We start from the raw sequence: 13,882 nt of genomic DNA, 5'->3' as shown, positions 1-13,882 counted from the left end.
TTTTGTTTTGTTTTGAAAGGACACCGGATGTTTATGTCCGTCATGATGAAATGCATATTTACGGAAGTCCTCGACCTGCCGTGAGGACCATTCAATGATACATGCATAATAATAATACCTCATTTAATTTCTGCCATTCGTGTTTTGTCTCGTGTGGATGACCGTGTTAACGCGAACGATGTTGTGCACGTGCTGAAAGTTCCATTCAACAACAAATCAAATCAAGCACGAGACTTAAGTGAGCATTTTGCTTCCTATTTGGAGAAATGAGGCGCCTTTGTGCTGCCAAAACACATCAGCTGATCAGGTTGATTCATCCTGTCAGTCCAGTGCGACCAGGTAAGAAGTGTGATCCTCAACATGTCTTTAATAACTTTATGCATGACACAAAACCAAAATATGTCTTGTCTTTATCTTGAATGAGTGAATACCATCACAAAAAGAGTTTGTTGTCATCAGTGCGCTGGCCAGTGGCGAGGACCAGACTTTGGAGCTCCTCATCTTCTTGTTCGGAGGAGGACGCGAGCGGATACTCCATGCTGCGACACTTGTCATCCAAAATCAAAGCCACCGGGCCCATTTCCGTGGCCGAATACATGAGGGAAGCGCTCACCAACCCCGTCATGGTGCGTCCGCCACACTTTGTTTCTCCACGTGGCACCTCCTAACTTTGTCTTGTATCTTAAGGGATATTATGTGAGGAAGAACATGCTGGGAGCCGATGGAGACTTCATCACATCGCCGGAGATTAGTCAGATCTTTGGAGAGGTGCGCCAAATTGCTACTTTTATGTTAGCTAGGTACGGTATTTGAATACTTGCTGTTTGTGCAGCTGCTGGGCGTGTGGGTGGTCAGCGAGTGGATGGCGGCGGGTCGGCCCAAACAGCTCCAGCTGGTGGAACTGGGACCCGGAAAAGGATCTTTGGCCAGCGACGTTCTCCGGGTACGCCCTCGTTGATGCTTTCGCCTGACAAAATCATCATCGCATTGTTGCTGCAGGTTTTTGCTCAGCTCCAGCCGGTGCTGAGCGCGGCTTCCGTGTCGTTACACTTGGTGGAGGTGAGCCCGCTTCTGAGTCGTCTGCAGGCTCAGACTCTGGTCGGGACCGTCGACGAGGTCGCGCGGGAAAACCGCCCCGTTTACAGGCACGGCCGAACCGCCGCTGGCCTGCCCGTGTCCTGGTACCGCCGCTTGGAGGACGTCCCGCCCGGTAGGCTCAAATCAGAAGAAATAGTAAAGCGTTGCCATGGAGACCAGTTGGGGGTTGTCACCATCAACAAAATTGTCCAGGTTTCAGCGTGTTTCTGGCTCACGAGTTCTTCGACGCCCTCCCCATACACAAGTTCCAGGTACCAACAACATCGTCGAGACTGCCTCACTCTAATCGTTTGAATCAATTGGATCAATCTGTTCTTTCTTCGCTCGCCAGCGGACGGAGCGAGGCTGGCGTGAGGTCATGGTGGACGTGGACCCCGAGCGGTCGGGCCGGCTGAGGTTCGTTCTGGCGCCGTCGCCCACCTTGGCCTCCAACACGCTGGTGCAGGTCAGTATAAGTTGGATTCTTTTTCCCATCGACGAGAGCTCGATTGTGCGGTTCGAAGGTTTGCGTACGTGCAGGTTGATGAAAGTCGGGACCACGTGGAGGTCTGCGCCGAGGGCGGCGTCATCATCCAGCAGCTGGCGCGCCGGGTCTCCGAGCACGGCGGGGCGGCGCTGATCGCAGATTACGGCCACGACGGCACCAAGACGGACACCTTCCGGGTAGGACCGCCTCGTCGCGCCGATTAGCGGCGGTCTGTCAAATCCTTCCATCTTTGCTTGTCAGGGGTTCAAAGGTCACAGTCTCCACCACGTCCTGGCGTCTCCCGGCTGTGCCGACCTCACGGCGGACGTGGATTTTAGCTACGTGCGGCGCGTAGCGGGAAAGGGCGTGGCCTGCTTGGGACCGCTGTCTCAGAAGAACTTCCTGAAGAACATGGGCATCGACGTACGCATGGAGGCAAGTGCGCTTAGGACCCGATGGGCTACGACAAGTCGGGCTCCAATGATTTGTCTGGTTCCCAGGTCCTGCTGAAGAACAGCGACCAGGCCACCAGGGAGCAGCTGCTAAGCAGCTACGAGGCACTGACGGACGGCGCCAAGATGGGCGAGCGCTTTCTCTTCTTCGGCTTACTGCACCCGAGCCGCCTGGCCGGCCCCAAGATGGCCACCGGGCTCAAGCTGGAAAAGAGGTCTCCGGCGCCGCCGCCTGTCGCCGGCTTCACTGAGCTCCAATTTGCCTGACAGCTTTGAAGAATCCCAACAAATGGACCACATGGAGTCTGTCCCGGCCGCTATTTGAAGTCATGGAAGATAAAGACAAACATTGGACTGGTCGCCATGCAGTTAGTGGACACTGTGCCTTTTTTGTGTGAGTGCAAAAGTTTTAATTCCCAAATAGCATTTAAAAAGCTGTTGAATCTATGTTTGGATTCTTAAGAGCAAATGTCCGTCCGGGGACTAGGGCTTCTCCTGGTGGCCAGCAAATTCCTCCCAGCGTGCGTCGTCGCTCTGGTGCGTGACGTAGCGTTCGCCGTGCCGCGTCTCCAAATCCCGAAGGTCCTTCCAGGTGTCGTAGTCCTGGAGAACCGGACGCTAGTCTGACTCGGTCCAGATTTTTTTTTGCTTTTCCACTTGCTTACCTGCAGCCACGGGTGACTGAGAGACTTGTCCACGCTGTAGCGCTTCCTCATCTTCACTTGCAGCAGGTTGTTGATCAGGTCCGTCGCTATGGAAACAAGACTAGGGTCACTGGCTGAGCAAATCTTTGGGTTCATCAAAACAATTATTGATTTATTCTGCGGGTCTCCTACCATCCCCTGAGATCTCCTTCCAAGGATTGGGCGGGTACATGAAGGCGGCGTTGTGGATCTGCTCGTCGATGTCCTCGTCCTCATTGAAAGGGAAAGTTCCGCTCAGGCTGACGTAGATGATGACGCCCACCGACCACATGTCCAGCGAACGGTTGTAGCCTTTGTTGCAGAGAACCTCCGGCGCCAGGTAGGCCGGCGTTCCCACCACCGAGCGCCGGAAGGACTTTTCGCCGATGATGCGGGCGAAGCCAAAGTCGCACAGCTTCACCTGTGGAAGAAGAGATGCACGACGCCGTTCGGGAAGAGCAATTTGTTGTCTTTGTACCTGAGGCAAAGGTTCCGCCGAGGCTAGGAGGACGTTTTCAGGCTTCAGGTCACAGTGGACGATGTTCTTAAAATGGAGATGTCTGAGGGCCACCAAGATCTGCATGCAGGAGGCAAGAACAAGAACTTGAGGAGACCAAGAAGCAGATGGAGAAATCATTTGTACCGCTCACCTGCGTCACCAAGAACTTGGCCAGACGCTCAGGCAGGCGGCTCTTTTCACTGGACAAGATCATCTCCAACATGTCACCGTGAAGCTTCTCCATGACCACAAAGACCCGCTCGGGGGTCTCAAACATGCAGTCCAGGTTTACCACGCCGGGGTGCCGCAGCTTCTGGAGACGGACGAGAAGACGCCGCGACTCGACCAAAAGCAGGAGAGATGCACTTTCTTTAGCATGCGGATGGATACCTGCAAGATGGCCACCTCGTTTCGCAGCTGACTCTCCTGCTTGGTGGGGAATCTCATCTTGTCGATGATCTTGATGGCCACGTCGCGACCGCTCTTTCTGTGCTGACCTGAGGGGGATGACATCAAATAAATATTTTGAAATCCAAATGTCTTGAGGTCTGTCGTGGTTCTTCATCGTACCACTAGAGGGAGCCCGCAGAGCACAGTGCGGGGCTCCCTTTAGTGGTATGCACAGGAGGTTGACCTGATCTCACCTCCATAGACGACACCAAATTGTCCTGAGCCGAGAACGTCGTCGGAAAAGATTTGATAGACGGAGCTGATATCCTGGATGAGGAAAAGCTAGATGAGCATAAATGAAGACGATGAAGATCATGCTCCCGGGACTCACCACGTTCTCTCGGATCTGCGAGTTGCAAACTGATATGCTGATGGCGAGCTCCTCTGCGGACACAACCACAGCGTGACTTTATTTTTTTTAATATATATAAATCAAAAGAAATCCCATGTTCCAGTTCCCCCTCACAGTGCCTGCTGGTCGCCTGCCAGCAAATTTCCATGAGAGCGGCACTATCGATTCAGATTCTGCTTTGTGCTTACATTGGGGTCAAATATTTTACACGCCTTTTATTTATTCAACCATGAAGATCACTTCCTGTTCCTGGAATGAGATCTTCCTGTCATTATGTGTTGCATAATGTGCATTAGCATAATAGCATGTATTAATGTGATTGCAAAAAGGGGCGGGGCTAACGAGGTGAAAAGGCCGAAAAGGAATTTACTGTTAATTCCTGCCAAAATGGAGCCAGATGAGGCGGAAAATCCGCTGAAATCCCTTCAATCAGCGTCTCTTTAGCGGGATTGACAGTTCCCGCTCGGCGTGGCGGCTGTCAAATCTCACAGACGCCGTTCTGCTTCCTGTTGCATCATCACGCCGGTGACGCTCACCGTGGTCCCGGCCCTTTCCGGTGCCTTTGGCCGTGAGGGGCATCATGGCCCGGCGGATGGCCTTCTCCCAGCTGCGGCCCGTCTCCCGAGAGGCGCCGCCGTCATCCTCGCCGACGTAATAGACGGCGCCGGACGCCAGGACCAAACGGAAGCAGGGGGCGCTGCTGCCCGCCGTCGGGCCGGCCGCTTCCCGCGACGCCTCCACGCGCAGGATCTCGGACAGCGACATCTCCTGAGGACGCACGTTGGGAACATCACCTTACCTTCGACCCAGAAATGTGTGTGGGTCGGTACCTTGTAGAACTTGGCTCCGCTGTGGTTCTGGAAGAGTGTAAGACTTTTGCAGTCCAGACACCAGAAATGTCGTTTCCTCTGCACAGACACGTCAAGGTCACGCGTGTGTAATCACAATCGGGTTTGTGTTTTTGTGTGTACTGACCATGTTGTCATGACTGGTGTAGTGGACCATCCAACCTTCTTTGACCACAGTGGAGCTTCTCCGCTTGGCGTGTTTGATGGACTGGACCACTCGCATCAGGGGGATGTTGCCGCCGGACGGAGGGCTTTCGTTGTCATCATTGCGCTCCTCCGACGCCGCCCCTCGCTCCTGCTCGTCGACGTCTCCGTTGCGCGCCTCCGAGGTGGACTCGGCGTCCAGAATGGGACCGGATGTTCCTTCTGGAGTACAAGACAAAGTCACACGAACATGTCATGTATAATACTATAGCGGACTCACCTCCATTGACCTCCCCCAAGCAGTCTCGAGGAACTTTGTCGGCGCATCTCTTGTGACAGTTGAACTTGCAATCTGAAGCGGGGGGGCGGCACGTCAGAAGGTTCCCCAAGTTTGAGGATGCAGCGTGCTGACCTTTGCACTGCAGGCCTTGTCGGAAGAGACCCTTGAGCAGACGCTTGCAGTGCTGACACACGGTGGGTCGGGCGTACGTGTGCACGGCGAAGGTGTGCGGCAGCTTGACGCCCCCCGAGGACGATTTGGCCAACCGGATGCCGTGCGTACGATTCCTGGCGCCCAGAGGGGGGCGCTGCTGCTCACATCAATTTAATGATGACAAAAGAACAAGTGAAGCTGTGTGTGTGTGTGTGTGTGTGTGCGCATGGTAATCACTTTACTGGCTGTGTGAAACAGGATGGAAAATCCGGTGCCTTGCCTCCAGGCACTGTCAATGTGTGTGTGCGCGCTGGTTGCACAATCTAGACGAGCTCATCTGCGAATGTGTGCTCATTTACACAAACATGAAAATGTCAGGTGTGGCACTTTGAGACTGCCGTACCTCATCCTGCGGCGCGCTGCAATGTTTGGGGAGGTCGGAAGAAGGTCGGCGTTGAAGAGATGCGGGAGCGCCGACGTTGGAGGCTCGTCTCCTCTTGACGCCGCTGCACTTGTTTGGAATTGTCATTGCGCAACGCTTGTGGAAGTTCAGACCACAACCTGCAGAGACATGACGTCAATCTTTCATGTCAAAAAAAAAAAAAAAACACAGAGGGCCCCACATTGACCCCTGCGGCACACCTCACCTTCACATCTGAGGCCTTGGCGTACGAGCCCCCACAGCATCTGGCCGCAGTGATCGCAGAAGGCCGGCGCACGGTACGAGTGCACGCAAAGCAGGTGGGGGCACGTCTGCAAATCGTCCGATGAAGCCAGAGCTGCGAGCGGACAACGCCGCCGTCAATTGCGCGCTCCGGCCTCGTAGAATGAAGAGAGAGCGGCGCTGACCCGACAGGACCGCCTCCACCAGGTCGCCCTCGCGTATGTCCTCGGCGGCGCTGACCCGCTGCAGGATGTTGTCCGAGTTCAGGTCGTGGCGGAAGAGCAGGATCTTGTCGTGCATTCGCGTCAAGCCGCATTCTGGGAACTGAACAAAACAAGAAACACTCCAAAAATGGTGAAACCTTCGGCTTACGGGATTGTTTTGGCCCGGCCGGCTTTGACCCGAGGAAGAAAAAAACAGAATCACTTCTTTTAATGCACACTGAGTGTGTCTTTAATCTGCCATTAAGCGGGCCACACACACACACACACACACACACACACACACACACACACACACACACACACACACACACACACACACACACACACACACACACACACACACACACACACACACACACACACACACACACTCACAAACTGGTCGAGGTCACAAAAGTCCAACTTGTGGAGCACAGTAACTTTTTCTTTGTACCTTGTGGTCGAGGACGGCGCAAACGAGGTCAACGATGGCCGACAGCGAGAGGTCGTCGGCGTCCAGGGTCAGCGGCTCCCGGGTCAGTCCAATCTGGAGCAGGAAGGAGACGCCGGGGGCGGGGACACCGGGGGCGGGGAGGCCGGGTCGGTCGTCGGGCGGGACGGGTGACGGCGAGGGAGTCGAAGGCGACGGCGGTGGCGAACCGCTTTCCGACGACATGGACCGCGACGTGAAATGGACGCGTCTCGCTCGTCCTCCTCGGCGTTCTATCGCTTCACATTTCTCAGTTTTTCTCCTTTCGGGGACTTGCTGACATACTGATTCACAAAAACACAATTGAAATCCTCATAATATTTCATATACATTGAATATACATGATGAATGCACCAAACCAAAATCAATGAAAGATTTGAACAGCAGTTAAACTGTGAACAGGTGGAAACAAATTCAATGACAAAAAACACGAGATGAAATAGAAAGTCTGACAAAAGGCAACATTTTAGCATTGAGCAATAAGTGAAGCACAGGTAAATGGAATCATCACGCAAATGAAAAAAAGGACTTTCCAAGCGTGCTTGTCGCGAGTTATTTGCAAAAGGTGAACTTATGGTTGCATGAGAAGAAAAGAGAGGAGTACCTCGCATCAGGAAGAACGCTGCTGAACTTGCTGTCGCTCAGCAAAATGGCTCATGGACGTCAAATGTCTCCACAAGCGTCCTCTGCTGGGCTTTCGAACCCAAACCATATCCACTTTGCTCCCTGCGCGTGCACAGTGCGCGCTCGTGTTGGCTCGTGAGTGAACGATTCGTTCCAAAGAACGAATGTTTTCAGTGAACGAGAGTGAAGTGATTCGTTCGTTTTTCAGTTCATATGACATCAACCAATAGGTGTCAGTCATGCGCATTGAAGCTGGTGCCACCACACCGTCAAACAAAACGAAGAAGAAGAAAATGATGTCACTTCCCGTTCACGAACGAGTTGTGAATTGCATTTCCCGTTCACCAACTGAACGAATCTGTGAGTGAACGAGTCAGTGAGTGAGTGAGTGATTTCCAGTTCATCGCGAGAACGATCGGATCAGTGAGGGAACGAGTCTTGACTTTCTCGTTCGCCAACAAACGAGTCAATGAGTGAACTGCCTTCCTTCCTTCCTTCCTTCCTTCCTTCCTTCCTTCCTTCCTTCCTTCCTTCCTTCCTGCCTTCCTGCCTTCCTGCCTTCCTGCCTTCCTTCCTTCCTTCCTTCCTTCCCGTGTTTCGGCTCCCTCCTTGCGTGAACTATGTCAGCCAGAATGTCGATTTACGATTTACTTATAGTAGGTTTTAAATAACGTGTTGGATGTCAAAAGTACTTTTCGCTGTACTGTACATGTGCTGTACAATGTCAATAAATTTGAATTGACAATTTGAAAATTTGCAAAATGCACCAAGTGCCAAACCCCATTCATTTACAACGGCGTGTCCGCCAGACGGCGACATTTCCCTCATCTCCCCGCTCTTGCATAACGGCGCATCCTTTCATGCAGTAAAGTTAGTCGTTAGCTTGGAGAAAACGAGCATAAAAGAAGTGTGTCGTTCTTTCTTTCCTTGGCAAATCGTTGGTCTCCATTCTGGATCACGTTCATTCACCGAATTGTTCACGCAAGGAGCCGCAACGCGTTCGATGACTGCTACTTACGTTGATGCACGGGAAGGCAGTTCAGTTTGACGGCGTGGTGGCACCAGCTTCAATGCGCATGACTCACATCTACTGGTTGAAGTCATATGAACTGAAAAAAGAACGAAGTAAAAAAACAAAAACCCGGATCAGTGTGTATGTGGGGTGGGGACGATTCGTTGAACGAATCTTTTGAGTGAACTGATTCCATAAATTCACTTCACTTAAAAGATCTGGAATGCACATCACTAGTGCGCACGCGTGACCGAGGTAGACGGTCAGACAAGGGACGTCACACACACACACACACGACGTCACCGTCAATTAACTTTTAATAAACGATCAAACAGCGCCGCCTGGTGGGCGTTAATGGGAACAGAATATGTACTATTCTGCAAATGAAACTCCAAAATGGCACCACAAAAATTGAAACAATTTGTGTATAGAAACTTTGTCCTGAGTAAAAATGTGACTTAAAAGATGTTTACAGTAAAAAAATAGATATATTGCAGTATATATTTATAGCGTAGGAGGGTCACAGAACTTATTGTGCCATCTTATGCCATTTCAAATCAAGGAGGTTTTAAGCAAGTAACAAATAAAATAAAAAAAACAGTCAATCTGCTGCAAGTATTTGGCACATCCCTAAAAAGGTTTATCAATGCCCAGAGAGCTGTCAATCAAAACCTGCGTGTCCGTCAATGGCTGAGCAGCCTGAGGCGAGCCAGCCAGCCTCCGAGCAGCGACGTCGACTGTTTCCCACTGGCGGCGGCGGCGGCGGCGGCGGCGGCGGCGGCGTTGGCGGGCGGCTCTTTCTTGGCCGCCGCTTCCTGGAAGGGGATGGTGGCGCTGTTGTGCAAGTCGGCGCTGATGAAACAGCGGCTGCCCCGGATGTGGTCCACGCCGCGGATGGACGGTTGGCGGCGGTACGGCAGCGGGAAGCATTGCTCCTCCTCGCCCTTCTCTTCCGTGACGCTGCTGATGCCGTCGTTACTCAGGTAGCGTTGAAGATGGCGGCTTCCTCCTGCGTGACGCGACGCCATCTTTGAGTGAAGCTTCTCGGCGGCTCCGAAACGGAGCGGCTTGCTTACCGTTCCTTCCCGGGCCGCCGCCGCGCTGGCAAGACACGGCTGAGAGAACCTCGGCCGGCATGGACATGGGTCGAGGTTTACCTGCACCTGCACCTGCACGGACAACAAATATTTTTCACCTTATTGTCATGATGATTTATAATTCATATTTGACTGTCAACGTTATTTTTTGGGAGTTGTTGGCGTAAAACGTTCTCACCGCGTCCACCGTGGCGCTGTCGGAGTCGGACTGGAACCGGGATCGGGATCGGGGCTGGGGCCGGGATGGGCAGATGGACTTGAGGAGCGTTGTCCACGTCGGTTCTGGCAGCATCCAGACAGGAGTGAGGAGCCCTCGGTGGTGCCTCGGCCTCACTGAGTGAGAAAGATGAAGAAATGGCTTGAAATGGGCGCAAGAGGAAGAGGAAAGGTCAAAGTGCACCACTCACACTGACGAATACTGGGAACCGGAGGGAGGGGGGATGTGCAGATCCAAGATGGCCGGAGTCTCCGAAGGAAGACGCCATCTGGGGAGGCCCGATGACACCTGCCGTGTCGTCGTGGAAACAAACATTACAAGATCACGCTACGATGACACGTGATGACGTCACGCTGGGTCCCACCTGAACGAGGGGGGGCCTCCAGCGCATGTTCTTGAGCGGTGCCGCAGCAAAGGCGCCGGCGGTTTCCGACGGCCTTTTCTTCAACACCAAAAGCACCTCGCCCGACGTCGCTCTCAACTTGGCCACCAGGTTCTTGAGCTGCCAGCCCACCTGGACCAATCACAGCGCAGCGTGGCGATGATGGAGCAGGCTGGGGAGGAGAGAGCGCCAGGTCGGCGTCACTCACCACCGTCTGCTCGTTGACTCGGATCATCTCGTCTCCGGCGTGGATCTTCTTGGTCCTGTCTGCTGGGGACTAAAGTTGAAAAGCAATGACAAGAAAGAGGAAGTTGCAAATTGAAGGTTGTCTTTTTCTTCAGTCTTGTCAGGGGAAATGATGAGTTGTGGATTCATCAATCAATTAATCACAAGGCGGTAACTCACGTTCTCAGTGGTTCCTGTGACGACGTGAAGGCCGTCGTAGGTGGACTTGATGTAGATACCCTACGAGGCAACGCGTTACATTAGTACTGCACGCAGTCTATAAAGTGACCACTAGAGGTCGACAAATTCCACCAGCACTCACCAGGCCTTCACCGGGCTTGATGTTGGAGATGTGAACTTCCTCCACGCATGAATGGTCGCTATTGGACGGGTCGGAGGTCATCTGGGCCGTCTTCTCGCAGAGGCTGTTTAGAGCTTGAGACTGAAAGGCACAAACACGCACGCACGCACGCACACACACGGGAGCGCTTTAGCTCAGGAAACTAGCAACCAACAGGAAATACCAAAATAAGCAGGAAACACTGGAGAAAAGTCCTCCTCCCAGTTTCTTTGCAACTTGGATTGGGTTCACAAGGTGAACGGAACACAACTAAAGCCAGCCATACACACACGCCCGCAAATTCCCATCGCTTGTGTCTAGACTTCACATATAAGCTAATAATTAGCCGAGCTTCCTATTTCTTCCATTACGCTCAAAATTGTTGCCGTTAAAAATGCTGTTGGCATTTTCTTTTTATTGGAAGTTTGGAAGGGGAAAAGACACACAACAGCGGCGAACAAAAGGCCGGCCAACAGGAAGCGGGATCTAAGACAGGAAGTCGGCGTTCCCGAGCTGAATAAACAGCAGCACACAACACGGGACAGGAAAAGGGAAGCGTGTGTGTGTGCATGTGTGTGCGCCGATATCAAAAGCAGAAGAAAAGGACTGACCACTTCCAGGCTCTTCTCTTCTATCTCATAAACGGTGAAGTCCTGTGAGGACAAAACACAAACACGAGTGAGGGTGGTGGGCGGCTTCGGCGAACTTTGACCAACAACCAGATTAAAAAGGCTCGTGAACGTTATTAGGATTAGAAAACAAGCTCCAACGTCATTGGAGTGTAGAAGATAGGCGGGTCCGAGCGACCTTCTGGACGGTGGAGGTGAGCTCCAGACACAGTTGGACGATGTTGCTTTTTGTGGACGTGAAGTCGCTGGTGCTTGTCAGGGGAGTCCTGCAAACAACATCCATTATTGACATTGGGCCCAGAGAGAAAAGAAAACAACTTTTGCCAGGCCTGTTTATTTTCTCATCATCACAGATTGCCAGCGACAGGCGTCTCACTCTGTCCAATGGATCGCGAATGAAATGTAAACAACAGCGACGCGTGTCAAACCTTGGGAATGTTCTTCAGGCTCGTACAAGCCTCACCTGGAAAAGGCGCGTGGAGGCGTGTGTGTCTAATGAGCTGCTGTGTCAAAGCTTGAGTGACGACAGTCATTAGGGTGGGAAAATGTTTGGAATTCGCTCAAAGTATCTGATGTTTAGCACGGTGGGCTAGCGGTTAGCGCATTTGCCCGAGCGCCTCGGAGCTTTGACCCTCATCATCACACACCTGTCCATCCAGGCCAGCAGACTCTTGGCGGCGGCGATGAGCTCCACCACAGCGGTGAGGAAGTCGTTGGAGGGCCGGTGGGCGGCGCCGCTGCCGTAGGCGGGGTTCTTGCGGCGCTGCGACACGGCGCCGCCCAGGTCGCGGTGAGCCATCCTCATCCGGCCCACCAGCGTCTTCAGCTTGTCCGATTCCACGCCGTTGTTCTTCCGACACGGAGAGACGTCATCGGCGACTGACCCCATTTGCTTTCTAACGTGACGACGGCGTACCAGCGCGCAGAGCAGGTCCACGGCTTCCAGCATGAGCTCCTGATGGCCCACCTTGAGCACGCCCAGCGTGCTCAGTTCCTGGTGCGTCATCTTCAGAAGCTTCTCGCCATCCACCTGTCGCCACCGAAAGGCGGGGAGGTACTGTTGCAGGCTGTCATCCAGGCCTGGGCCGGCCGCAACAAAAACAACAGCAAGGTCAGGCACGTGAGCGGAGAGCGCTCGCTCATCAAGTTAATCATTGAGCAAATATCAACAACTATGACTTGGACTCTAACACACTGACGGCTTATTTATAATCGCGTGTGCTCGCCAGTGCTGAGCGACTTAGTGCGGTCGACAACATTCAAAAGCTTTTCCTCGAGTGGCGTGCACCTTTCCTAACAGGAATAGCCAGAGGTGGTTATTCTTTATCCTCAGCAAAGAAGTGGTGTGGCCTTTTTCCATTTTCTCCTCCCACTGAACAAACAAGCCAGCGGGGATCCTCCTCCTCCTTCCACCGAGAGTCCAAACTCCAGAGTTTCGGTTAGAATTTGGACTCCTTCTACAATAGCATCCGTCCATCCCTTACGAGTGGAAGACACGGGCCATGTCTGTCACTCGACAGGGCGGAGGCTGCCAGCTCACGCTTGTCGTGCCAGCTGCAACACGTCCATCGGTGCCGACACGCCAAACTCGTCCCGGCTCGTGTGATCAAACGAGAGACGTTTGACGGTTTTGTTCATTCTCAGACACATCACTGCTCATTAGCATATGGATAGACACAACCTGTGTGACGTCACGGTGGGCTAATTAGCCACACCCCTGCTAGCCTGTGGCTCAGCCAATGACTTGACAGGTATAAGAACCACTTTGACGGTTCGAATCACAAAAAGAAAACTAGCGCGTTGTTTGTGTGAGTCCACTGTGGAGAGCAACTCCAAAACGTGTGAGCTGCCTCTCATCGGTGCTGACTTCCAACAGATAAAAACATGCATGGACTTGATCACGTTCTTGCATGATTTGCGCGTGCAGTTGATGATTGGCTTTTCTTACCTCTCATCCAGTCTAGAACTTGCTGAGGGCTCCATGCGCTCACGGCCTCCATGTTGGACTCTTTAAAAAGTGGAGATGATCCTCGGCGAGCGCCAAAAAGTCATGATTATTAATAGTTACAGATGTTTTCTGTTGTGCATGGTGCTGGTGAGTGAGAAGTCAAGTGCTCTCCTCTGGTGAACGTTTCAAGTGGGAGGGCAGCACGGGCGCGTGCACGACAGTCTCGGGTTACCTCAACCACGCCCAACAGCTCTCCGCCAGTTACGTGGGCGCGCGAACCAACGGTTTCCTTCTTGAGTTTACGATGACACAAAAATATTTCCTTTTTCGTTGCGACGATGGCAATCATATAACATGGCAATCTAGAAGATCAGCAGGGTCTTTTCGAGCAAAAAGAAAAAGGAGACTTTGGAAGTCTGATCAATGGCGCCATTGAGTGGCGAATGTTGGTATTGCACATCTTTCAATGAACATGACGCTCAGGTGGAATTTTAACGTTTGCTTACAGTACCAAATGCAAGTATTAAGTTAATTTCCCAAATTAAAAAAAAAAAAAGAGCAAGCCAGAAGGACCAGGAAGCGAAATTTCAAGGAGTCCTAACCAAGTGGCGTGGTAAGCAATGAGA

The 13,882-nt window shown here is 52.6% G+C and overlaps 3 protein-coding genes across 10 annotated transcripts; 1 reads left to right on the top strand and 2 right to left on the bottom strand.

Annotated features, from left to right (window-relative positions):
* Nucleotides 1–58: 58 nt before the first annotated feature.
* Nucleotides 59–3,696, top strand: ndufaf7 (NADH:ubiquinone oxidoreductase complex assembly factor 7). Its single transcript, XM_085936989.1, has 10 exons — nucleotides 59–339; nucleotides 460–626; nucleotides 688–768; nucleotides 833–943; nucleotides 1,000–1,210; nucleotides 1,291–1,349; nucleotides 1,430–1,543; nucleotides 1,618–1,761; nucleotides 1,826–1,999; nucleotides 2,065–3,696. The coding sequence occupies exons 1-10, from the start codon at nucleotides 267–269 to the stop codon at nucleotides 2,281–2,283; spliced, it is 1,353 nt and encodes a 450-aa protein (XP_085793115.1). The 5' UTR covers nucleotides 59–266; the 3' UTR covers nucleotides 2,284–3,696.
* On the bottom strand, nucleotides 2,409–8,548 carry LOC147042107 (serine/threonine-protein kinase D3-like). Of its 5 annotated transcripts, none has more exons than XM_085936984.1 (18): nucleotides 8,425–8,548; nucleotides 7,387–7,508; nucleotides 6,747–7,066; nucleotides 6,275–6,413; nucleotides 6,073–6,204; nucleotides 5,829–5,986; nucleotides 5,405–5,582; nucleotides 5,273–5,344; nucleotides 4,976–5,214; nucleotides 4,831–4,908; nucleotides 4,537–4,768; nucleotides 3,980–4,032; nucleotides 3,843–3,915; nucleotides 3,589–3,695; nucleotides 3,350–3,511; nucleotides 2,853–3,276; nucleotides 2,682–2,767; nucleotides 2,409–2,619 (listed from the first exon to the last, which is right to left on the bottom strand). In XM_085936984.1, exons 2-18 carry the CDS (start codon nucleotides 7,391–7,393, stop codon nucleotides 2,500–2,502), a joined length of 2,580 nt encoding a protein of 859 aa, XP_085793110.1. In that variant the 5' UTR covers nucleotides 7,394–7,508; nucleotides 8,425–8,548; the 3' UTR covers nucleotides 2,409–2,499. The 5 variants fall into 5 exon arrangements, with proteins under 5 accessions (XP_085793110.1, XP_085793112.1, XP_085793113.1 ...); XM_085936986.1 differs by having other exon boundaries at nucleotides 2,853–3,120; nucleotides 3,178–3,276; nucleotides 7,387–8,500; XM_085936987.1 differs by having other exon boundaries at nucleotides 2,853–3,120; nucleotides 3,178–3,276; nucleotides 5,405–5,579; nucleotides 7,387–8,500.
* A 169-nt stretch (nucleotides 8,549–8,717) lies between these two features.
* Nucleotides 8,718–13,486, bottom strand: LOC147042106 (connector enhancer of kinase suppressor of ras 3-like). Of its 4 annotated transcripts, none has more exons than XM_085938329.1 (13): nucleotides 13,257–13,483; nucleotides 12,225–12,388; nucleotides 11,956–12,158; nucleotides 11,487–11,574; nucleotides 11,291–11,332; nucleotides 10,662–10,781; nucleotides 10,520–10,579; nucleotides 10,323–10,391; nucleotides 10,097–10,246; nucleotides 9,923–10,020; nucleotides 9,694–9,848; nucleotides 9,495–9,587; nucleotides 8,718–9,427 (listed from the first exon to the last, which is right to left on the bottom strand). In XM_085938329.1, exons 1-13 carry the CDS (start codon nucleotides 13,306–13,308, stop codon nucleotides 9,102–9,104), a joined length of 1,620 nt encoding a protein of 539 aa, XP_085794455.1. In that variant the 5' UTR covers nucleotides 13,309–13,483; the 3' UTR covers nucleotides 8,718–9,101. The 4 variants fall into 4 exon arrangements, with proteins under 4 accessions (XP_085794455.1, XP_085794456.1, XP_085794454.1 ...); XM_085938330.1 differs by having other exon boundaries at nucleotides 9,495–9,581; XM_085938328.1 differs by having other exon boundaries at nucleotides 9,495–9,581; nucleotides 11,956–12,388; nucleotides 13,257–13,486.
* Nucleotides 13,487–13,882: the final 396 nt, after the last annotated feature.

This window comes from Syngnathus leptorhynchus, chromosome 18 (genome assembly GCF_054491065.1).
Source record: "Syngnathus leptorhynchus isolate UIUO chromosome 18, UIUO_Slep, whole genome shotgun sequence".
NCBI classification, from domain to species: domain Eukaryota; kingdom Metazoa; phylum Chordata; class Actinopteri; order Syngnathiformes; family Syngnathidae; genus Syngnathus; species Syngnathus leptorhynchus.
The sequence above is the reverse complement of the archived record's forward strand: the minus strand, read 5'-3'. Positions and strand labels throughout refer to the sequence as shown.